Source organism: Chionomys nivalis, chromosome 12 (genome assembly GCF_950005125.1).
Source record: "Chionomys nivalis chromosome 12, mChiNiv1.1, whole genome shotgun sequence".
Lineage (NCBI taxonomy): Eukaryota > Metazoa > Chordata > Mammalia > Rodentia > Cricetidae > Chionomys > Chionomys nivalis.
This window is the reverse complement of record NC_080097.1, coordinates 60342514-60368501: the sequence shown is the minus strand read 5'-3', so window position 1 is coordinate 60368501 and position 25988 is coordinate 60342514. Positions and strand designations below refer to the sequence as shown.

The 25988-nt window shown below is 45.3% G+C and overlaps 1 protein-coding gene across 2 annotated transcripts in view; it reads right to left on the bottom strand.

Annotated features, from left to right (window-relative positions):
• Positions 1–25451, bottom strand: part of Slc7a8 (solute carrier family 7 member 8) — a 57846-nt gene extending 32395 nt beyond the window's left edge. Inside the window, exons 1-4 of one of the 2 annotated variants that reach the window (XM_057786273.1) lie at positions 25079–25451; positions 24455–24671; positions 2653–2857; positions 1507–1658 (exon numbers count right to left, since the gene is read on the bottom strand). In XM_057786273.1, the coding sequence (XP_057642256.1) occupies positions 1507–1658; positions 2653–2857; positions 24455–24611 (514 nt within the window). In that variant the 5' untranslated portion in view covers positions 24612–24671; positions 25079–25451. The remainder of the gene's footprint in view (positions 1–1506; positions 1659–2652; positions 2858–24454; positions 24672–25078) is intronic. The other variant, XM_057786274.1, reaches the window with a different exon arrangement.
• Positions 25452–25988: the final 537 nt, after the last annotated feature.

Here is a 25988-nt window from a genome sequence, read left to right as displayed (position 1 = left end):
GATTGCTTACCATGCATGATCTGATCTCGCAAGGAGGCAGACAGCAGCTTGGCCAAGCAATCAGAATGTGTGGAGTAGAGTTGAGGGGGCGCACACTCATTTACCTCTGGTCTGTAAGCAGACCAGACAAAACATGTGACCACTGCCCCAAACAAGGAATTCGGCCTCATAGTTCACCTTGCCTAGGTGTAGGGTCTACATCAGGGCCAATCTCTACCGCCAAACAAAGCCCTCTTGCTAAGGTCTCAGATGCCTGTCCTGGGAGATTGTCTAGAGTGGTGGGTCCCTCTTATCCCATCACACCAGCCAGACAGAAGAACAACGGCTGGACCTGGAAATGAATAGCAAGGCTGGTCGCCATACTGTTAGAAGCTGTGTACTGAAGGCAGGCCCCAAGCCAACCTTTGAGTGCAGCCTCTGAAACCCAAGTATTTGCTTGAGGAGCTGGTGTGTGAGTAAAAACACGGGGCATCCCAGTCCACTGAGATCACTGCCGTCAGAGCCTAGAAGTCGGCTCCACAGAACCTTTCTCGTGAAGATCTGCTGAGTCCACCTTGCAAGCCTCTTCCCATCTTGGGTTTTCACTGCAGTCAATTAATCCTAACCATGCCTACAAGGCTTTCCCACCACTTCAAACACACAACGAATCAAAGTAACTCATCCAAGGCAGGCATGGTGGCACACACCTTTAATCCAGGCACTCAGACAGTAGAGGCAGCTGGATCTCTGTCAGTTTGGGGCCAGCCTGCTCTACATATAGAGCTCTAGGACATCCAGGGCTACACAGAGAAACCCTGTCTCAAAAACAAACCAAACCAAAACCAAACCAAAACAAAAACCTATCTAGGGCACAGACAAAGGATAAACGCTCCTTCGACACACTTCACAATGTTCGTGAGTTGGCAGTCTCTAAATTGTCACAACTGTCTGCCACAAGGTTATCGGGGTCTTCTCAGCAGCTGTAGAAGCCAGCACCACTGTACTGGAAGACCAAGGACTCCAAAGACCTGGACTCCATGGAGGATCTGCCTCCTAGAAAGTCACTTGCTCTATCCTTAGGAAAATAATAACATGGCCCATTTTACATCATGAATCCATGAGGCAATCATGGCCATGAGGCTCCAATCGGAAATCAGATCGCAGAGGTGAAAGGGCCAATGTCCTAGCATCAAAAGCGACTGTGTCTCCAAGAAGCTATTTCTATTTCTTGTTTGTGATAGGCTTTCACTATGTAGCCTGTGCTGGCCACCAGCTCAATATCCTCCTACCTTTGCCTTCCAAGTTCTGGGATTCCAGGCATGTGACACCATACCTGGCTTTCTATGCAACACTAGAGGTAACTCTGGAGAATCCACTCATCCAAAACACATTCATATGGAATGGAAAGGAGAGAGAGAAAAAAAGAGAGAGAGAGAAAGAGAGAATGAAGAAAGAAAAGAGAAACCAAGACATGAAGGTCATCAGGAAGACTGAAAGAGGCTGAAGTGAGGTCCGGATGCCACTTACACAAGCAGATGGCAGCCAGGAGGCGCAGGCCAGACTCCGGGGGGAAGCAGGTAGGGAAGAGTGGCTGCAGCACGTAGTTGGAGAAGGTGAGAGCGATGACAGCTTGGTTGGTGGGGTAGATCACCAGCACAGCAATCCACAGCCGCAGGAACCTAAAGGAAGAACAACAAAATCACTGGCTGCAAGGGCAGCGAGCCTGAGTCAGCAGACGTCAGGTAAGAGGCAGGGATGAGGAGAAGTCTTGAGCAAATGAGCAAATAAATACCAGTGGATTAAAGGCATATTTCTCCTTTTGTTTCTAGAGATACTGAAGAGGTCAGCTCTTGCCCTATCCCAAACGAGACCCCAAGTCCTTTGTAATGCCGATGACAGGATGTATCGGCAAAGTCCTCCACACATTTCAACTAGTGCTGACACACATCCTGGTGTTTGGGCTTTCTCCTTTCCCCTTCAATCTTCTCTGCAATGTTAGCCCTTTACGTCCAAGGGTTGAAAAAGTAAGTATGCAACCCCAGAATTCCGATAAGTAGAATACCCTAAAGGTGTGGCTACGTAAGCAGTTGCCAGGGAGGTATCAGACAGGAGTCTTCAGGGCAAGCACCTTGTACACACTTTGGCCCTTTAGTGATGGATGAGTTCCTCAGTCAGGGTTAGAGAAGCCAAAAAAAAACTCAAGATTGGAACTCTGGAAGGAGGTCACCATCCTTGGCAATGTGAAGAGGGGATGCTTCATCTCAGGATGCTCTGACTAGGGACACATGTCCTTCACATGTATAGGGCTTCCTTTTTATAATTACTTTTCCTAGAATTCTGTGGTCAGTGTTGTCATTTACTTTGTTTATAGAACCTTGCCTATCAGGCTTAATGTAGAGATAAGAATTGCAGTGTGGCTCATCTACTGGTTACATGATTGGCAACACACTGGAGACTTGAAACTCCCGTCCTTGGACTCTTTGGATCTGGCCCTTCTGTCCCAGATTTCTCCTTTTCTTCCACCAGTGGCACTAACTTGCAGCCCATGGACCACATGCATCCCAGGATTAGCTATGAGTGTGACATAAATACATTTTTAGATGACAGAGTCATATTGGTACGCAAAAGATTGGACATTAGCTTTAGACCATCCAGGCCTCCAGATTTGCTCACCCAGCCAGTCCTCCGAAGATGTCCTTGACATAGGAGTAGTCACCTCCAGATTTGGGGATGGTGACACCCAGCTCGGCATAGCAGAGGGCTCCCACAGCTGTGATGATGCCTGTCACTATCCAGACGATGAGAGCCAGGCCCACAGAGCCAGCGTTCTCCAGCACACCCTTTGGGGAGACAAAGATCCCAGAGCCGATGATGTTCCCTGCAGAAGGCACAAAGATCCAGTGAGGTCAGAACAGGTGACATCTCAGGGTCATCCCATCTCTAATATGATTCAGAAGCATCTTTGCGATGGGGGTTATGATGTCCGGCAATGATTCTTACTAGGGTCTTATTTCTGATCAGGTTCTAAAATGTCTCCAAGACCTCCATGAACTCCGGGCAGGTATGTCCAGTAACAATTCTTCCTCGAGTAGGGAAAAGGGCAGCGAACTGACATACATTCACAGGAACTTACAAGTCTCTTTTATTCCCTGGGAAACTCCTAGGGGGTCAGATAACATTGCTCATATTTTCAGCAGAGGAAAACAAGTCTCAGAGAAGCAAAATGAGTTATGTGAGGCCACGGCAGTAGTGACGGCTGGAGCAAGTACTGAATCTCAGGATGCTCCGACTGGCTACACAGGTTCTAGCTAAAGTGACAGGCTCTTAGAATTGGCTAAAAAGAAAGGACCGGGAACATGCTCTGCTCAGAGACCATCTGGCAACTAGAAAGCTTCAAAAATGAGCCGAAGGGCAAATTCTTTTGGACAGATTATGGCCACATACCGTGACGACTTGTGACTATGGACTGGGTATAGTGACCCATACTTGGAATCCCAACACTTGAGAAGCCAAGGCAGGAAGATCAGGAGTTCAAGGTTAACCTGGGTTATATAGTGAAACCCTGGTTTAAAATAAAGCAAAACATTTATGAGTGGAGACAACAGCCTAGAAGCTGGTTTCTACATGGCCGCAATAGCCCCACCCTTGCTGGAGAGCATGAAGCAAGCCTATCAAACAGTCACAGTTGTTATAGCCACGGCTTCTGAGAGCACAGGACGTGCAAAACTCAGCACCATATTTCAGAGGCTCCCTCTCCGCGGTGTCATATGACCCTCAGAATCACCCCGTAGAACTCAGGGAGAGGAATTTCTCTCCACTTTACCGACCAAAAGGCGAAGAGACCGTGGGGTTAAGTGGCTTTCTCTAAATTCCTTAGCTACTGATGGGTAAAATTGGATCTTGAAAGCTGTCTCCTGATGCTTAATCTGGTGCTCTTTTCACTAATCCCCTTCTGCATGCTCAGGGTTGGAGGCCTCTCAGAGAGAGGCCAGCAGCAGGCACAGAAAGGGGGCTCCTGGGTCATGCGCACTGGGCGGGGTGGGAGGAGAGTAGGGATGGTCCCGACACACATCTTCCTAAACTGGCTTCATTCATCTCTACAATGAAGGTGGAAATGAGGTCTCCTGAATGCTCCCTTCTCACGCCCTTCCCAGCTTCCTGCTCAATGCCTGAAGCAGAGACTGACTAGGTTCAGGTGAGAGAGGCAGGGCTGGAGAGCTTGCCTCAGCCCACGGGCTCCACAGTGTCTCACCTGTCTTCGGGGGTTTGGAATCAGTGAGATAAAAAGTGTAAAGTCTGGGCTGGAGAGTTGGTTCAGTGGTTAAGAGCACTATTGCTCTTGCAGAAAACCTGGGTTCAATTCCCAGAAGCCACATATGGCTTGTAACCATCTGTAACTCCAGTCCCAAGGAATCTGAAGCCCTCTTCTGATCTTTGAGGGCACTAGGTATGAATGTGGTGCACACTCATACATGCAGGCAAAACACTCCTATGCATAAAATAATAAAATAAGTCTTTAAAAAATACCTTCCTTCCTTTCTTTCTTTTTTCAAAGACAGGGTTTTTCTACATAGCCCTGGCTGTCCCAGAACTTGCTCTGTAGACTAGGCTGGCCTCAAACTCACAGAGATCTGCCCGTCTCTGTCTCCTGAGTGCTGGGATTTAAGGTGTGCATCACCACTGCCTGGTGAACATTTTTTTTCAAGGTATAAAGTTCTATGTTTCATTTTCCAAAACCAGCCAGAACTTCACCTCAATTCACTTCTAAGGCATCCACTTCCAAGCCAAAATTCAATTGTCTTTTCTTTTGAGATGAGGTTGTGCCATACAATTAGTTAACTAGCCTGGAATTCCTATACACAGACTAGTAGATTAAGCTATCCTTGAACTTGCACCAATCCAATGTCCCTGCTTTCTGAGTGTTAGGATCACAGGAATGCAACACTATGCCTGGCCCCCAAAGTCCAATTTGCAGTCAGGGCCAAGGACACAGTTTTATGAATCAAAGGGGAAGAAAAGTCACATTAAATCCTCTACTCCTCTCAGGTGTAAAACCTGCTGTTACTTCTCAAATTGAAAAGATGTAGCGTGAAGTATTCAGGATGCTGAGACAGGACATGTATGTATGCATGTATGTGTATTTAGTATGTATGGGTGTTACCTGTATGTAAGTCTGTGACCACATACATGTCTGATTCCTACAGATGTCAGAAGAGGGTGCCAGGTCCCCTGAAACTACAGTTATAGATGGTTGTAAGCCACCATGTGGGTGCTGGGAATTGAATCCAAGTCTTCTGGAAGAGCAGCCAGTGCTCTTGACATCTGAACTGTCACTCCAGCCCCTGGGGCAGGATTTTGAATTTGAGTTCAGCCTGAACAAAATAGTAAAACTCAAAAAAAAAAAAAAAAAACCAGACCAACAAATAAAAACCACCAAAACAAAACCAAAAAGCCCAACTAAAACTAAAATAAATGCTTTTAATTTTTATTTTATTTTTAAAATCAGAATGGCCAGGGTGGTAGCACAAATCTTTAATCCCAGCATTCGGAGACAGATGCAGACAGATATCTGTGAGTTCAAAGCCAACCTGGTCTGTGTAGCAAATTCTAGGCCAGCTAGGGCTGTAAGTGAGACCCTGTTCCAAAATAAAAAAAGCCACAGATAAGAATACATTCTCTTTCAAACATGTTTTCCTTCAGAGATACAAATGGAAATAAAACCAAAGGGTGAAATAGCCCGTCAACATAAAGCCCAAATGCAAATATCAGGCCAAGAAGGGGCAGATAAAAGGGGTCAGGTGTTACAGACATCTTTCTTTCCCCTCCTTCCTCACATGCTATGTGAAGTCCTTTGATTAGACAAGAAGACATCTTTGTTACCACGCTCTCTATGAACTGCTGTCTTAGCAGAGACTAAAAGGTCAGGTATTCCAGGCCCCAGGGCTTGATCATCCTGTCAAGTGATCCTTCAACATGGGCAGTGTGTTGGCTCACACTAACCATCCCAGCACTCAGTAGGCCAAGGCAGGAGAATTGCCTCAAGTTTGAGATCAGTTCTTGAAGTACAGTGTTCAACTCTGTCTCAAAACAAAACAAGAAAGCAAAAACATTGTTCACCTGCCAAAGCTAACTGCTCTGCTATTCCCTGGAAGACAGGAAGCCCGGAACAGAGAACATTAGAGTCAGAGCTGGAAGAGGACAGTAAATTCCTTCCTATCTGGGGATTACCACAAGAGGGATCTAAAGGGCCGTCTAAGAAGAGAGAAACAAGCTTAGTCTACAAATCAGCTTCAGGGTTAGGAACAACACTGGGAGGAAGACAAGGGTCGACTTTGGTCTTAAGGTAGTGAAATGGAAGAAGAGGAAATGCCCAGGGACTTCTTGGAAACGGGAAGAGCAGTTTTGGTGGGAAGGTGGGGTGTCCTGTTAAAAGTTCTGCCTGCTCAGGAATGAAGAGTCAATGTTCTACTAAGGGTTCTGGGCAAATAAACAGCCATAAGAATCAACCAGGAGTGTGAGTACTTTTGCAGCCTCTGGGACACGGTCAGAGTACACACGTCACCGGGTCCCCTTGCAGATGAGGTATACAGCACTAGCTAATCTTTGAGGGGGTCTGCGGGCTAACTCTGTCTCGGAGGAAACAAGGAAGGTATTATTACCCCCATTTTACAGTTGAAGAAACAGAGACCCAGAAAGGTGTTGTGGGATATTTGGATGTGTGAAGGTGTTTTGCTGTAATTGGTGTAATGAAAAATGGACAGTAGCTAGGCAGGAGGTATAGGTGGGGTTTTGGGGAGAGAAAGAAAGAAGAGGAGGAATTGAGGTGCACAGGGAAGCCAGGAGACACGGAAAGGAAACATGAGGTATAAGATGGCAGAGAGGTAACACCACACATAGAATACAGATTAATATAAATGGGCTAATTAAGTTATAAAAGCTAGTTAGGAACAAGCCTAAGCTATAGGCTGAGCTTCCATAATTAATAAGAAGTCTCCATGTCATTATTTGAGAGCTGGCTGGTGGGACAGAAAAAAGACCCGTTACAAATGGTTCCCAACATGGGGCCCATACACAGAGTCCACTGCTCACAGTATAGAGGCGGGACTCCTTTAAGAGTCCCAGCTATGCGACAGAGCACTTGTGGGAGACGAGATAGAAATGCCTGCAACAGTGCAGACACAACAGCTCACAGAGCTAGGTTGCCTGGTGAACCCAAAGCTGGGTGGACCCAAAAAGGGCCTAGCTAGTTAAACTTTGGCTCCCAAGGTCACAGAAGGCTCAAAACACATATAAAGTCAGATCCATACTGAGAAAATATCTGGACAGTTATAATATGCTTAAAAATGTGCTTAGATTCTGAAGAAAGAAAAGAAAATGGATATAGACAGTCATAGAAGAAAGTAAATAGCTTTAAAATAATGAAGTCTTTAAATAAAGTAATATAAAAAGAATAAGCCATATAAAGTGGGAAATGCACAGCATGTCTGGATCCTGTATGGTGTTTTGTGGGTTTTGTTATTAAGTGATAATATATAAAAAACAATTGTTGTTGAGAGACATTGGATTATGGAAACTATTAAATTAAACCAACCTATATATTTTAAGAATGTCTTAACTTCAAAATGATAGTCAGAAAATATGTTGTATTGGGGGAGAGGTTATGTTTCCAAAGGAAACAAAAAATTATAGTTCTCTTCAAAATTAATAAGATCAATTTGACTGGGGAGACCTCCTGAAAATCTTGGCTACAGACATAAAGGAAAACAACAACAACAACAAACTACAAGACAGGTGACATGTATGCTGACCCCTCTGCCTGGAGGAGACATGAAAAATCTTGTTGGCTACAGAATCCTCATTATTTATTATTACATGCCATCCTTTTATAGTGCATGGATGGAGGTTTGGTTATATGGTCTAAATAAACTTATAAAAGTTGACAAATGCCTTTACCTACTCAATCATAAAACAAAAAACATCTTTATCTGATTTATACACACCTCAATTCTATATTTGTGTTAATACAGATACATATGTTACCTTTAAAATTTTGTGTATTTTCAGAACAACAACAACAAAAAAAAAACAGACACCAATAAAGACAAGTAACCCACGTGATCTAGCTTCAAAATGCCTCTGCTACAGTTTCCTCAAAATTCTGGGGTGGCACACACCTTTAATCCCAGCACTCGGGAGGCAGAGGCAGGTGGATCTCTGTGAGTTTAAGGCTAGACTGGTCTACAAGAGCTAGCTCCAGAGCAGGCTCCAAAGCTACAGAGAAACCTTGTATAGAAAAACAAAATACAAACAAAAAAGCAGAACAACTTCAAAGCTGCTTGCTGATATGGTCCAGTCTCATAGACTACTTCAGTCAAGATTTCAGATAAGCTCTACACTTTCCCATCACACAGAGACTAAACAAAAAATGCAGCTAGCTCTCCCAGGACTTGACCATTACCTCAATCTTCTCAGGGTCCCCTAAAGATGCCATTGTCTATAGACAACAGGAAGAAGTCTAGAGAACACAATGGTAGGGTGGGTGGTTTTTGGTCATTTGGTGGGTTATGGATGTTTGTCATCCTTTAGAGGGATTGGTTACAAGTTATTATTGGTCATGGTCAAGAAAAAAACTAAACAAAGGAGATTAGAACCAGGGATTTCTTTCTGAAGGAAAAAAAAGGAAGGATATAGAACAGAAATGATTGGTTTAAAAGGGTAGATTGTTGAGTTTACTTTTGAATAACCACTATTCTCAAATATTTTACATTGGTATGGATTTTTGTATATTGATACAAATTTAAGGTTATTTTTGTTATTATATGTATATATATATTTCTACTCTTGTTTAAGGTATTGTATCTATACAGATAGATCACTTAAAATATAATGTAAAGTTTTAGTCCTTGAAAGCTATTTATGATAATAAAAAATACACATTAATAGTCATCTAGCTGGGCAGTGGTGGTACATGCCTTAATCCCAGCACTTGGGAGACAGAGGCAAGGAGAATCTCTGTGAGTCTGAAGACAGCCTGGTCTACAAGCTCCAGAGAGAACTATTCCACAGAGAAACTCTGTCTCAACAAATGAAAAAAAATATAGTCACCTATAACAATCAAACTTCTAGTCATGTTAGGTATGTTTTCAGGATCAAATAGAAATATATTTTAAATAGATAGATCATCTTCAAACTCTTCAAAGACATACAGAATAGGGTCTTTAAGATGTTTTGATAGCATAGGGCTTTTCCTGATAGTGAGACACATCTACTCCTGGCAGCACCAATTTACTTCAAAAAGAATGATGGGCATCAAAGACCCTCCATATGAGTTTGCTTTTATTGTAGCAAAGTCAGCCACTTGGCAAAAAAGCTGCCCTTGTCTTGATCGCTGACAGCATGGCTGTCCAAATTGGACAGACAGGACACAGAAGAAGGCGAGTGCCAAACTTTGCCAAGACCATGTAGAACAGTCTTTCCAAAACTTCCTACTTCATAGAAAATCTTTCAGATATTCTAGGTCTGTATGCTGAAGATAGATGCCCCAATGGTGCAGAGGAATCTTGAGTGACTGTCCAGGTGGTCAGCTATTTCTATCATTGCTATAGTTTTGGAAGTTGCTTGCTTGGCACTTCCTGTTTACTTAGATAATAGTATATCCTTCTTGGCTCTTTGATGGGGTTGAAGACAAGATAGTCATAGTTACAGTTTTCCTTGTTACCAAATTCAGAAAAGAAGCTTACATAAGAGATGCAAAGTTTATAAGGTTGAGAAACATAAAAGCTTAAGTTGTTTGTCTAAAAAGGATTTAAGGCCTAAAAAGATCTTTTTTAGATGATAATGCAAATTATTACAGAAAATGGTTTAGGTATAAAACTCTGGACTCCCTAAGATAGGATAGATAATATAGTACTTTCTCTGAATTTGCCAAATACAAATGAATTGGACATTGTGAATGTAATTCTTACCTGATACTTGTTCTTATTGTATATAGTTTTACTATGTTAGAGTTAAACTATTTCCTTTTTATTTAGACAAAAGGGGGAAATGTTGTGGGATATTTGTAGACTGTGTGAAGGTGTATTGTTGTTGTATTGCTGTGATTGGTGTAATAAAAAAGATGAACAACCAATAGCTAGGCAAGAAAGATAGGTAGGATTTTCTGGGGGAGAAAGAAAGAGGAGGAAGAATCTAGGCAGGAAGGAAGCCAGGAGACACAGAGAGGAAACAGGAGGTACAAGATGGAAGAGAGGTAAAGTCATGTGATAGAACATAGATTCATATAAATGGGTTAATTTAAGTTATAAGAGCTAGTTAGGAGGGCTGGGATGTAGCTCCATTTGTAGGATACTTGCCTAGTGTGGCTAAATCTCTGGGTTTGAACTCCCACGTAACTTAAACTGTAAATGGTGGCACACCCTGTAATCTTAGTACTCTAGAGATGCGGAGCTAGCCTGGACTATGAGGCTAACCTGAACTACATAGCGAGACCTCCCACACACACACCTAAAAATAAGTCACAATAAAATGGAGTAGAGACAGGAAAAAAAAGAGCTAGTTAGGAACAAGTCTGAGCTATAGTCAGAGCTTTCATAAGTAGTAGGAAGTCTCAGTGTTATTATTTGGGAGCTGACTGGAGGCATGGAAAAGACTGTTAGAGAGACCTCACCTCACCGCTGACTTAGTAGTGTCTGGGTTGAAGGCTGTATCTTCTGACCCTGCTTCAAGACTTTATGAAAACAGGACTTTCCCACGTACGTTAGGACCATCCTTACACGCTCCATTGGGCAGCCAATGGGAGTTGGTCTTATAGAGGTGGAAGGCAGACTAGACTTCCTCCATGGTTCAGTTCTATCATCTGTAGTGGTGATTTAAGGACATGTGCTAAGTACCTTGACTCTCAGAACTGCTTTCTTAAAAACACTAATATCTGGTTTCCTGAGACGATCATTCTTATTTATTTTTGTGAGAATGGAGGCTCAGAGAGAGAGAGAGAGAGAAAGTGACTCTGTTAAAGTCACATGCTTTGTAAGAAGCTCAGGCTGGTGGAGAAGCTGAGTCATTGAACGTCAGGCCCAGGGTGTCCTCCATACTCTACACTGCTTCTCCTCCGGCAGCAGCACCCTCTGCACGGTGTGGCCTCGGGGCCCTTAGGAGGCTCCAGACAGGAGAACTAGAAAAGAGCTTTTCCACCTTCGTTTGAGTCTTTCTTGATATAGAGGAAGGAAGTTGACTTCTGTGGGGATTTTTCTTTCCTCCCTTGCTTTACTCTTAGACCCATTGTCTAAAACAGTGGTTTTCAACCTTCTTAGTGCTGTGACACTCTAACACAGTTCCTCATGTTGGGGGATTATGGTGGTAACCCCCAACCACAAAATTGCTTTCATTGCTACTTCATAACCGTAATTTTGTTATTGTTATGAATCATAATGCAAATATCTGTGTTTTCTAATGGTCTCAGGAAACCCCTGTGAAAGGGTCATTTGACCCTCAAAGGGGTCTTGACCCACAGAACTGCTGGTCTAGAAGGTCATTCAAAAATGTGATGTATGTTGGGCATGGTGGTGCACACCTTTGACCCCAGCACTCCGGAGGCAGAGACTAGTGGATCTTTCAGTTCAAGGTCAGCCTGGTCTACAAAGTGAGTTCTAGGACAGCCAGGGATACACAGATACATCTGGAAATCCTGTCTCAAAAAACAAGACAAAACAAAACAAAACAAAACAAGAATGTGATGCACGCATGCCTGTCTGGTAGTGCCAAGGTGCCTGAGGTCAGGGTCTTAATCCTGCTTCCACCCACACTTGTTAACACAGCAATCATCGTCAGATCTTTAGTAAAAGCTGCAGTTTAGGATGCCTGGACAATGAGGCTTAGCTTGAGTTGTTCTGTCAAAGAAAATCCATGCAAACTGTTTCATTAAGAAAGAGGCCAAGTTGTATCAGTGGGCAAGTCTTCCTAGAAAAACTGCCAGAACTGAGAACATCCATATTTGCTGTGAATAATCACCAACTCCCCCTTCCGGGTGCCAACACCCATGTAACCCCCATTATGGCATTACTCACACCGAGGCTTGTTTGTACTAGAATGTCGTAGCCTTCAAAGAATTTTCTAAGAGAAATTACAGACTTGTAATGTCCAGAAGACTTAGATCCAAAGACCTTACGCACGCCAGTCTTCAAGTCCAGCCACAGCTTCCTGCAGGGTATTAGAGGCTGAGGCCAATGCTATGACTGCAGGGAAAGCTGAAGGGAACGTGATTTGTACTTCTCCAGTGGGTGGGGGGGGGAGGGGAACACCAGCACGTTAGGACCTGGGGAATGGTGTGGAAGTGGGGTCAGGCTTTGATGCTCTCTCTCTCTCTCTCTCTCTCTCTCTCTCTCTCTCTCTCTCTCTCTCTCTCACACACACACACACACACACACACACACACACACAGTGAGCCTTGTACACACATTCCCATCAGGACTGTACAGACAGCTTCTGTGGGAGTGGGAGCAGGCCAAGACCCTGATACAGGCCCTGTTCGGTTGCATAACAAAGATTAGAAATGCGGACAGTATCCCCGCTGCTGCTGTTCTGGATTCCTTACTACAGAGGCCGGCAGACTCGGGGTTGGAGGAGCCGCAGCCCTCCCCACTCACAGGCCTCGAGACTCCAGTTTTTCTAAGATTCATTTCCTTCATGTTCACACTGGGAATAACAGTTCTCGCCCTACCTGCCCCACTGTGGGGATCAAGGCAGCTTACATCTATGTAAGACACTCTCTAATCCATGAAACGCTAAAATAATAATAATCACTAGAGACAGCGTCCAGCCTGAGATGAACGCAATAGATTGGCTTTGGCGGTTTGGCTACCAAACAGCACTGTACAGCCAAGACCACGAAGCATCCTCTGATTCAGCTGTCTGCTTGTCCAGGTATAATTTTTAGAGGCTGCAGAGGGCCGGGCAGCAGGTAATTGCATCTCAAGAAGTATTTATTGATCGCCCACTCTCTACATGTTTGCCTTGAAAGGTAATTGGGAAGTACTTGTTCATACATGGCCCTTCAATGAAATAGATGGAGCCAATCACCACCCACCAGCTACTGAAAGACAAAAATTATGGCCCTAGGGGCTATAGAGCCGAACCCCCACTGGTTCCTATCAGGGACCCACGCACTACCTGCAGCATTCTCTGCCTTCCTTGGTGGGTTTCAATCAGGGACAATTTTGCGCCTACCTCCAGGAAACAACTGGTAATGTGTGGAGTCACAATTAGTCTTCACACTGGAGTAAGGGTACTCCTGGAACTTAGGGTATAAAGGCCAACAGTGCTGCTAAGGATCCCACAGTGACTAGAGAGCCTCCCAGAACAAAGAAAGATTTGGCCCAAGAAGCAACAATGTGTGTGTACATATATTACTGTGCATTTGCCGTGGGGCACATGCTGAAGGCAGAGGACGACCTTCAGAAGGTGGTTCTTCCCTTCTAACTTGTGAGTTTGGGGATCGAGCTCAGGTTGTTAGACTTGAGGGCAGGTGCCTTTACCCACTGGGGTATCTTGCCAGCCTTACCTTAACTATTTTTATGAGACAGACTCTTATGTTACTCAAGCCTAGAACTCAATCTGTGGTCAAGGATGACCTTAAGTTCCTGTCTTCACTTCCTTTTTTGTTTTTGTTTGTTTGCTTTGAGACAGGGTCTCAGTATATAGCCTTGGTGGTCCTGGAACTAGCTCTGTAGACCAGGCTGGCCTCAAACTCACAGAGATCCGCCCCCTCTGCCTCCTAAGCATTTGGTTCAGGTATGTGGGCCACCATGCTGAGCTATCTTAACTACCTACAGCCCAGCAGTATCAAATAACTTCTCCCCAGCAGCAGAGGCTAAGTCCATGGCCCTGTGCATGCTGGGCAAGGCTCTACCACAGAGTTTTCAATCTCCTGTTGATTTTTTTGTTTTAAGATTGACTGACTGCTAATAGCAAACACTCTAAGCACATTTGACATGCTAAATCTGTGGGAGTGTGAAAGTGAGATCAACTTCTGCTCTCAAGAACAGAATGAAGCCCGGGCATGGTGCTACATGCTTTAATACCGGCACCCAGGAGGTAGAGCCAGGCGCATCTCTGAGTTTGAGGCCAGGCTGGTTTACAATGTGAGTTCTAGAATAGCTAGGGCTACACAGAGAAATTCTGTCTCACCCCAAGAGAGGGGTAGGGTGAACTAAGTGAAGAGGCCAATTATGGTGGCCACAGCTGTAACTCCAATTCTAGGAAGGCAAAGGTCAGTCTCCTCCACACAGTGAGTTCCTGGCCAGCCAGGGCTACATAGCAATATCTTGTCTCAAAACACAAAGGACTGAATGAAGATGTTCAGGTGAAAACAGAGTTAACACATCAGGCTGAATAGAAGTTGTGTTATTTTGATTATAATGATATATTAGAATGGATGGCTACCTAGGAAAAACTAATGCCAAAGGATCTCAAGTTCCAGGCCAGCCTTCATGGAAAAAGGTGAACGAGACTCAAAACAAACAAAAATTCAAAAGCATGGGGCTGGAGAGATGGATGGTTAAGAGCCATGTTCTTGCAGAAGACCCAGGTTCAAGTCTCAGTGCCCATCTGTAGGCAACACACACATACATTTTTTTTTTAAAGATTGCTTTAAGACACAAAAGGAGAAGAAAAAGCAAAGCAAAAGAAAAGCTTCGTGAAGAAAAGAGGACGATACCCACACCTCTGTGGAAGCCATTCAAATTCACAAAGAAAAAAAAAGGGGCAACTGGCTGGCTGCTAACTAGCCACAGCCTGAGCCGAGCTGGCCCAGACTAGTGAACCCCACATTTCTGAACTAGCGTTAGTGAATGGTGGATGTGGGTTGGGGTGAGAACTCAAGTGGGGTGGGCAAAGACGAACCCAAGGAGAGAGCAAAGCCTTTCCCTGAACACAGACCAGAGCACAGGTTTGTCTTAGCACTCTGCAAGGAACCTCCACTAGGCCAGGCTTGGTGGCACACACGTGTAAACCCCACAACCGGCAGGCAGAAGGAGAAGGATCAGGAGTTCAAGGCCAGCTTTGGCTACTTAGTAAATTTAAGGCAGCATGGGCACAATAAACAAAACAAAAGATCGAAAGAAACTTCCACTTTATGGCTAAACTGGTAGCATTTTAAAATCACAACAACAAGAAGAAGACTGAGGTTGTAGCTCAGGTGGTAGAGTGCTTATGCAGCAAACACAAAATTTTAAGTTTGGTTTCCAGTACCACATAAGCCAGGCACCGTAGTTGCCACCTGTAATCCCAGCCCTGGGGAGGCAGAGGCAGGAGGATCAGAATTACATAGGTTTATTTGAGGCCAGCCTGGAAGACATGAGGCCCGGTTTCACCGCCCTACCACTTAGGGACAAAAAAGGTTACAAAGGTTGTGTATAGGGGGTGGAAGAGATGGCTTGGTGGTTAAAATATTTGCCACAAAACCACGAAGACCTGTGTTCAAATACCCAGAACCTATGTAAAGTCACGTGTTTGTACTAATCTTAGTGTGGAGATGGAAAATGGAGCCAAGAAAATCCCCAGAAGTCGGAAGGACCAACTAGCCTGGTATATACAGTGGCAAGCCCCTAGTCACACTCGTGAACGCACTTGTGTTCACACAGAGTCTCACACACATGCACACACCAGCACACACACACACATCATGCACAGAGAAGCATTTTGCTAACTCTAGACTGTCTCTAGAGCATCCTTTCCCGCTGTATCTCTGATGTTCTTTGAACTCTACAACATACTCATCCAAATTCTGTAAAGTTTTGGCTTAAGCTTCCTATTTTCAGAGCCTGGGTCTATAGACTTTTTAAAACTTTCTTTAAAATATTTTAATTTTGAGACAGGGTCTTGCCATATGGTCCAGGCTGGCTTTATACTCTTGTGGCAACCCTACTGCTCAGCCTCCCAAGTGCTAGGAGTACAGGTACGAGCCTCCATGTCTGGCTTCAGAATGCCTCCTTGAAGCAGCCTGAAGTTCCTGTGTTATTTCTTGCTAACCATACCCCACACCTGTACTGTGGAGAAGCAGCTGCAGCGTTTGTATCCACGTGTGAGCAAACACCTTTCCAGGCACACAGACGAGAAGCGCTCGCTCCAGTTGCCGCACCAGCTTTAACAATGGACAGCGCTGCCTGAGATCTGATCCATCTGCAGGCACGCTATGAGACCGTCGGCCCAGCAGTGATGTCACCGACACTGATGCTGAAGATATTTAAAGCAAACCAATGGGAACACCAGTGAGCATGACAAAGGATGAGGGACGAGGCGATCGATAAAGCTTTTCAACTCAAACTTCAACCCTTCTATAAATAACACAGCTCAGAATAGACTTGTGAGATGATTTTGCTTCCTAGAAATGAAATTCCCCCGTGCTCAGCACAAGGCCTAATCATGCACAATCACGGTTAAAACCCTGAGCAGCCCCCATCTATGCCTAGCAGCTCTGGGCAACAGCCTGCACGCTGCCATTGCCAGGTGTCCTGGGAGATGGGCGTGGTGAAGACAGCTCTCGGTTGGCATGCTCTGGGAGGCCAATAAGATGTAGCTCAGCAGGTAATTAAAACTCAGAGAAGGGAGCCAGTGGCTACAGCTCAGTTGGAGAGTACTTGTCTAGGGTGGAGCAGGTCCTGGGTTCAAGCCCTGGAATTTGGGGGGGGGGTCATAAGGAGCAGTTTCTAGCTCCCCGGGGCTCCCAAATGATCCTTGTTTTCTGTAGATCAGAATCTTTTCCTGGAACAGCCTGCTTCTGGCTGCATTTTGAGATCTTGCCCATCATCCCACAGTAACAACAAGAAAACATGAAGAACAACAACAGAAATTCCTGAAGCTTTTTTTTTTTTTTTTTTTTTTTGGTTGAGTTGGGAACAGACTGCTGGCTTAGCTCTGCCAGGAAAGCAGAAACATCAGTAGCCTTAAGAGAAGGTCTGGCCTGTATGTGGCGCCACCTCCCTGAAGCAGTCATTTGATTTGCTCACAGTATTTTTATGTCTGCTATGTCACCAATGTTGAAATGAAATGGGCTCTTAGGTCTGCTACTTAGTGTCGTTTGTTTCGTTTTGTTTTTGGAGACAGGGTCTTACTAAATAGTTCGAGTGCTCAGAAATTTACTATGATGTGAACCAGGCTGACTCTGAAGTGTAACCGCTTTCCTGCTTCTACCTCCCAAGGGCTGGGATTTCAGGCATGGGCCATCAGTCCCGGTTTAGGTACTTTTAAAAATCTTTACTGGGTACTATGTTTCTTTCCTAATATTTCCTGCTAGTCCCTTATTCTGCACAGTTCTGCCTTTAGAGGGAACATATTTGTGCCAGAGAGCTGCAAGTTCAAACAAACTGCCCTTGAGCTCTCTAGTTCCTGCAGGCAGGAAGCATGCAACAGGATGCCTGGCCCCAGCCACCTTGTACTTCATGCTGGGAGCATGTCTGCTTGCTCAAGAGCCCAGGTGGGCATCCATCTCTGCTATCAGCTGCTCATTTACCTACATGAAATCTTTATTTCTATCCTGGTGCCAACTGCGCAAGGTTCCCTGAAGGTCTTGCCGGACACTCTGCACATGGTAAGCAGAACGTATTCGCGGGATGGTACTCCTGACTAGTATACTGTTGGCTATACCTTTTCCTACTCACCAAGATGTGTTTGTTTTGAAATGTTTTTGAACTGGCTTCTGTCCCAGATTCTCTTTGAGAACAATGACAGTTTTAACATATTTCCATCCTGAATGAACCAAATCCTAATAGTACCCTGGCTTCTTTAAAAATGGAACATAAACTTAAAAAGCACATTTTCAGACTCGCTCCCTCTAGTCAACGTTCAACAAATGGTTCTGGAATCAGACACTAATCTCTGCTGCTAGAGGCTAAACTGTAAGCTCTTCTGAAGTGGCAGAGTCCACTACACCCCTCCCCCTCGCTCACACACATTTGCTTTCTCTCTCTCTCCCCGCCAGCTTCACTTGTGTAGTTCAGGCTGGCCTTGAATTTAGCATCCTCCTGCCTCAGCCTTCCAAGCACTGAGTTGACAGGTGTGAGCTGACACACTCGGCTCGGATACTCCTATTTTGAAAAGGCTTCCAGTGTCGCCCACCCATGTTTTCTCCAGATCCCACTCCCAGGGCAGCCCCCCTCCATGACCCTCTCCAGGACCACCTGACACGGGCCAGCTTTCCTCCCCTCTCTCTGGATTGTTAGAAATGACTCTGGACTCAGACATTTCAGCTACCAGCTGTGCAGTCCTCAGCAAATTACCTCCATGACTCCATTTTCCCACATTCAAAGTAGCTATAACATCTACTTCCAAAGATTGTTGACAAGATTAAATAAGATAATATCTGCAAAGACCGTAAAGCACAGGAATTGGCATTTAGTAAGAGCTCAATAAACATCATTCTGTTCTAGCTGGGTATGGTGGCATGCAACTTTAATCCCAGCCTTTAGCAGGCTGAGAAAGGAAATTAACCCTAGGTCAACCTATACTACATAGCCTGCCCCAAAAACAAGCAACCAAACAAACAGAAGTCAGATGTGTGCTTTGCATCTGAAATCTCAGCGCTTGAGAGGCTGTAGTAGTAAGACTGCTACTAGTGTGTGGCTAGCCTGGGCTACATAGTTACAAGGACATCCTGAATTAGAGAGACACCGCCTCAAAAAAATTATTGGATGGTGGCACATGTTTAAAGTCGGAGGCTACCCTCAATCACCAAGTGACTTCTAGCTCAGCTAGACAGACGTAGTGGAACTTTGTCCCCTCCAAACAAAGAGGCTGGAGTGACGGCTTAGCCGTGTAAGAGTGCACACTGCTCTTTCACAGAACCAGAATCCTGTTCCTAGCACTCATGTTGGGTGGCTCACAGCTCCAGCTCCAAGCTGTCTGATGCTCTCTTCTGGCTCTGAAGGCACTGGCATGCACATGTCCACACACAGATATACATTTGCATGTATGTATTTCCACTACCACCAAACACAAATAAACAAGTAAATAAACACTAGCTAGTTGTGGTGGCACATGCCTATAACCCCAGAACTTGGGAGGCTACGGCAGAAGCATTGTTTGAGTTAGATCAGCTATGTGGCAAATTTAAAGATGGTCTCAGCTGCATAGTAAGAACCTGTTGAGAGTCAGTGTTGCAGTAGACCTAAGTCCGGTATTGTCAGCAAATATCCCTTATGAGCACACAGTATGCTGAAAACATTACAAACACACTTTTCTTAGACTCTGGCTGGCTTGTTTGATTTTAGGCCTAACTCCCACCTCTTCCAGCTAAGTACCTGAATACACGACTGGTATATAGCTACCTAGATATTGGGTAACTCTGTAGACCCATTCCTCACACGGCTAGGAAGGGAGTTAATGAGAACATGACCTGTGTTGGGCAGCTGCCTCAGACTGAGCATCCTCGGAGTTCCTGTAACTGCAACAGAGGCACGGCCTCCCTCCACACACCCTCAGCTGCACCCGGCATCCCTTCCACTAGAACTTTCCTCTATAGGAATGCAGCAATGACGCTTTATCTATACAAATAAGGATCCCTGCTGAGGTTTTCAAGGAAAACGCCCATTTGATGTACAATAATAGAAACAGGGCTGGCGATGCGAGACGGCTCTGTGGGGGGATTGTACCTGCCACCCAGCCTGATGACCCGAGTTCAATCTCCAGGACTCAGAGAGTAGCATTAGAGAACTAATTTCCCCAAGTTGTTCTCAACCTGCATACACACACACACGCGCACACACATGCACACGCACACACACACAGACACACATGCGCACGCACACACAGACACACATGCACACACATACACACACGCATGCACACGCACACACACGCACACACACACATGTAATGAGAAAATAGAAAGAAGAGATAATAATGCTTAAGAGTTTGAAGCTCCAAAAATTTTCTTTGTATGACTTTTGGCAGACTGCTTATCCCTCTGAACCTTCATTTCCTTATCTGTGAGAAGAGATAACGTGTGCCGGGCACATGGAGGTTATTGTGAGGGACGAACAGATAATGGGTGCCTGGCATTGCGCACGCGTGTACTGAATAATGGCTGTCAATGGGAGTTTTGATATCATCAGCAAATCGCTTTTTCTGTTCCCACACCCTTCTAGTGCATCTGCCATCACGAGGGCCCCTGACCAGCATACACCTGAAGGCATTATCCTGACAGTTAGGACCAGGATAAAGTGTGGATCAGTGTTAGATCTCTTAGGGCCACCACTAGCAACAACCAGAAAAACTGAAAAGCAACAACTATCCAGGTGCTTGAAATTAATCCTAGCTTAACAATTTGCCAAGCTAGGCTCCCAGCAGTCTTTTAGGTAAATGCCCATTGCTCATGGTTTTTGGTTGTTTTTTTGTTTTGTTTTCTTGAGATAGAATTTTGATGCATAGCTAGACTGCCCTTGAACTCATGACCCTATTTCCTTAACCTCTGTCAAGCGCTATCATGTCTGGTTTAGACAAATGCTTTTGGGCTGGGGGGCTAGGGATCGAACCTGGGGCCTTGCTCACAATAGACAAAGACACACTGTTGAGACAGCCTGCAAATGTTTCCTCCCAGCTAACTTCCTGAGTCAATTCATTTCAAGTCACCCGAGTGACTGTTTCTTATTAGACACTCTGCTGCACTGAGGATTCAGAGATGAATGGGACTTCTCTCCTCTCCTGCCCTCTGGTCCTCACTTAGCTGTATCTAGCCGCAAACTCTCCACAAGGGATCACAGACTAAGTCACTACTTGAAATCTCTGTCTCCCTCCATGAAGTCCTTCCTCCCAACCCACTCCTGAGTCGGGAAAACATTCCAAGCAGATGGTCTTCAGCCAAGCAGCAAGAAAACAACTGTGTCAAAATTCCTTTATTTACAAAATCTCCAAGAATTGTCTTTACTACCCCTCCCCCACATCCTCCAAGAGGCCTTCTCTCCTCTTACACTGCCCCCCTTCACCTGCTTTTACCCCAGATACCACATAACTACACCACTGTTAATTGCCGGTGCTCCCAGCTTAAAGGACAAGGATTGTATCACCCTGAGCTGACCATAAACAACTTTAGAGAATGACTCTCTATTGGTCCATCTTACATCCCATCGTAACTGTTACTTCTAGTTATCTATGGTGACTGTGGATAAAGTTTTATGAGCTTATATAAAACATATTTTAACTTATTCCTTTAAAAACTGTAGCAGGACATGAAACAGATCCAAGGTGCATCCTGCTCTCCCACATAGAATCTGATTCACTTAGGAAATTACTTGGTTCTTTTCTTTTCTTTCTTGTTTTTTTTTAAATTTATTTATTATGTATACAATATTCTATCTATATGTATGCCTAAAGAGGTCACCAGATCTCATTACAGATGGTTGTGAGCCACCATGTGGTTGCTGGGAATTGAACTCAGGACCTTTGGAGGAGCAGGCAATGCTCTTAACCACTGAGCCATCTCTCCAGCCCCTTCTTTCTGGTTTTTTGAGACAGGGTTTCTCTGTGTAACAGTTCTGGCTGTCCTGGAACTCACTCTGTAGACCAAGCTGGCCTCGAACTCAAAGAGATCCACCTGCCTCTGCCTCCTGAGTGCTGGGGTTAAAGTTGTGTGCCTCCACCACCTGGTTATTACTCACTTCTTTTTTTAAAGAGATTGATTTGGGGACTGGAGAGATGATGGCTCAGAGTTTCAGAGCATTGATTGCTCTTCCAGAGGACCCAGGTTCAATTCTCAAGACTACATGGTGACTCACAACCATCAGTAACTCCAATCCCCTCTTATGGCCTCCAGAGACACCACACATATGTGAAATAGACATACATGCAAGCAAAGCACCTATACACAAAATAATAAACTAAAATGATTTGTTTTTATTTCATGCGGTTGGCTGCAGGCATGAAGCCATATGCACTGCATGCATACCCGGTGCCCTTGGGTGCTAGAAGAGGATGTTGGATCCTGTGGAACCGGGATTGCAGGGGGCTGTGAGATGCCCCATGTGGGTGCAGGGAATGAAACCTGAGTCCCCTGCAAGAGCAGTGTGTATTCTAAAACAAACAACAAACCTGTTTTAGATTTATTTGTTTTGTGTGCATATGTTTTGCCAGCTTTCATGACGCCCATGGGGGTCAGAAAGGGGTGTGAGGTGTCCTGTACCTGGAGTTACAGATGGTTGTGAGCTACCATGTGTTGCTGAGAACTGAACCTGGGTCCTCTTGGAAGAGCAACAAGTGCTCTTAGCCACGGAGCCATCTCCCCAGTCCTTCCTGTGTCTTTCAAATCACTTCAGTTATCTTTCTTCCACCAGTGGTAATACTGAGCTCTGGATTACAGGGAACGGAAAATACAACCTCTTATGTTTGCACTTGGCCTTGAAAACAACTGAATTGTTATCGCCCACTTGGAAACCCATCCAGAAGAGGACAAAAACCATCTTCTCTTCACTTGGGGGAACAAAGAAAAGATTTTGTCCCATGTCATCCTTAAGAAGAAAGCTCTTTCTCAGCTTGAATGAAGGCAAAATGATTCTAACACTCTAGAAAGACACCCTGACTTCCCTAAAATCACCTGGAGTATTTGGGCCAGATCTGTCAATCTTCTTGTCATCAGGAGGAGCTCTTTCCTCTCTCACTAAAGAGTCACACATTGGGCTGTGGATAGAGCAGTAACATCCACACTAAAAGGGTACTTATTATACCTGACCATGCTCATTAGAAAAAAAATACTAAAAAAATTTAGAAAAAAATTAAAACACACACACCCCCCAAACCTTATTATATAGGAAAATATCCTCCATCTATGAAAACCTCTATATACTGGGGGATGGGTAAGCAAAGCAGAAACTGGAAGAAAAAGGTTGTGAGTATGTGTGTGTGTGTGTGAGTGAGTGTGTGTGTGAACATCTGTGTATGAATCAGACACTTCCCAAGGGGGGGAAATATGCTAATCCTATCAGTCAAATTGATGAAAGACGTAACAGCCTCTGGCTTATTTATAGACCTTAAATTGTTATGTGCTATACAGATTGAGTACCAGGTTGAATTCATATTTTTTTTTCAGAGCAATTCAGATAAAGGAAAGTAAAAGAAACATAAAATATAACAAGAAAAACTGTGACTAATTGTTTATGGAACTGTTCCCTCACAACATTGTTTTTTAGAGTAATTAGGTAACTGTCTGCTTTGAAAAGGGGTTGGAGAGAACACGGTCCCTGAAGTCGGGGTGGGGAGGTGAAGAGGATTATCTAAATACTGCAGTGATTTTATTTGACTTCAAGGATGCTCTCCAGTGTCACTCTTGCTCTGAAGCCAAATGTCCCCGAGCGGTTCTTGGAACGCTGTGCCATGTGCCATCCAGAGAGACTAACTCATGGGCAGCAAGACACTGCACACCTTCAAGACAAGTACACAGCACACAGGAACTCCAGGAGAGACAGCAGAGGCACCTCTGAGGCTGAGAGGACCTCTCCCTGGGAAGAGGCCCTCTGCCAAAGACAGCAGCCTAAAGCCCCATCTTTGGAGGAGGAAGACAGTGACAAGCCACTACCCAGTGCTCAGCTCCTGGGCTTCCTTACAAAGACAAGAATGTTCTGTGAAGGCATGGAGTTGTCTCTGGAAGCCCGTGCCTTGCACAAGAGTTGTTGGGAAGAGAGACCTATATGGGCACTCTCAGAACGGCCCAGGCTCTTCTCCTGAAGAGCTTCCACGCCGGAACACACACTTCCCTCATCAGTTCCTTCTCTAACCCACACTCTAGTTACTCCCAATCCTTTCCGAGACCCTCACAGGGTCTTCTGTGGGCACTAATGCACAGGTACCTCCCACTAGGCAACCAGAGAAACGCCAAACTCCACTTAGAGAAGAACATAGTCCAACCAGCCGGTTCCCCTTCCATATTTTCCTCATCTATGAGACAGAAAGACAGCCCTGCGGCATCTGTTGTACAAGGGCTACATCGGAGGGACTAGCCTACAGAGTTAGAGCAGTGTTATTACTGTTTTTGCTCTTTGCATGACACGCCGCAGAGCTTCATAACATAAGACAACAGAATACTAAATATGCTCCCAAAGCGGGTGCACAGCCTGCTGTGGGTGGCTGCTAAAAGCTAGTTAAAAATCTAGTCTTAGCCTGAATTAGGATCTCCTGGATGGGAACTGCCTAGGGACAAGCCGGAAAGAATTTGTTACACTTTAAACAAATTCCCAGGCAATGCTTGGGACGCAGGGCCAGTCTGGTTCCAGAACTCTTTTTGTTCTGTTCTGAGGAAAGCACTGCTCTGCCTGGCTTGGCTGAGGCGATGTATGACAGACATCACTTTCCCACAGCTCTTGACCAGGGACTTGGCCAGCGCAGGTGGGTGACAACATTGGTCTTAGATAAAGGAAAGCCATGGAGGGGTTAATGTCCCACGGAGGACCCCGGGAGAGGGGATGGGGTGGTGCTGGGGTCGTAGAGGACCTGGACTCACCTACAATGATCCCACAGGCGCTGACCAATCCGATCTCTTTCTTCAGGGCCACTCCGCCACTTCCCGAGTCAGCCTCGGCCTGAGGGCTGGTGTCTGAGCTGCTCCCACCCGGGTGGTTCTTCGCAGGATTGTTTCGGTGTCGGGCCCCCTTTTCCATCTTTCTCCGAAGGGTTCAGATCTCCACCAGCTAAAAGGAGCTGTCTCTTTCTAAACGCTTCTTGTGCGTGTAAATGTATAGATACGTGGAAAAAGAGTTCCCAATTAAAACGCCCTTTTCAGAAACAGAGAGCGCTCCTACCCTCTAAAAGTGACAGCAAATGAGAGAGAGCAGCAAATATTCCCACTCTGTACTGACACGTGTCACTCCTGCTACCAGAAAGGGCCGTGTTTTTAAAAGGAAGGTGACCGGCACTCAGGAGGCAGAGGCGGGTGGATCTCTGAGTTCGAGGCCAGCCTGGTCTACAAGAGCTAGTTCCAGGACAGGCACCAAAGCTACAGAGAAACCCTGTCTCGAAAAAAACCAAAAAATAAAAAAATAAATAAATCCCCCAAACCAACCAACCAAACAAGCAAAAAAGGGGAGGCGAAGAGCATATATATTTAAATACAAAAATAGAACTGTACCAGCGACTCCAGCTGGAATTCTCCGGAAAGGGTTTATCTTCAGAAGTCCAGGATGGCTCTGCTCGGTGTATCGGGCGGCGGCTTGCCCTGTTCGGGATTCTCTGAAGCCCTTCTAATAAACAGATCGCCTTCACCTTCCCTCTGTCTCTCTTTTACGATGAGGGTAAAAGTAGTTCTCGCTAGCTGAAGGGGTGGAGGAAGAGCCGTGCTCAGGTACTTTCTTCTCGCTCCTTGACTCTGGATCGGATTTCCACCTGCTGTGGTTGGCCCTTCTCGCCCTTCTCCGGTCTGAGCTCGGTGCTCAAGCCTCAAACAGCCCCATCGCTGGGTGCCGGCAGAGTGGCTGCTGCGTTTGCGAATGTCCTTCCTTCCCTTTCAGCGGCGGCCGGCGATTATTTGCGGCCGCGAGGCTCCGCCCCCACCTCCTCCTCGCCATCCTCAGCCGCATCTCCTCCCCCCTTCTATTTAAATATTAGTAACCCTCCTCCCGCAAAGATCACGGAGAAAATGATTTAAAACATTTCTATCTTTTTCCTCCTAGTGGAAGCGAGGGAAGGGTCGGCAGCAGGGAGAAGTCACTGGTCAAGGTTGCATCAGGTCGCACAGCATTTCTGAGCCCTGTAATGCCACGGTTTTGCAGGTTTTTGATGTCTTCAGAAATAAACTGGCCCGTGAGGTGTGGATCATTTGAGGACAAGGTCGAGAAGGCTGTAAGGATAGCATCATGAAGCTGTTTCCTGCAATTGGGGCGGGGGTGGGGCGGGGAGGGGTTTTGGTAGTGGCAGCACGGAAGGATTTAAGGCTGAAGAGTTTCTTTTAGGGACTATCATGAAAGGTAAATAATATCATCAAGAAGATGCAAGGTTCATCTGAAGCATGATAAGGAGGACTCTGATTTGCTTCCATAACT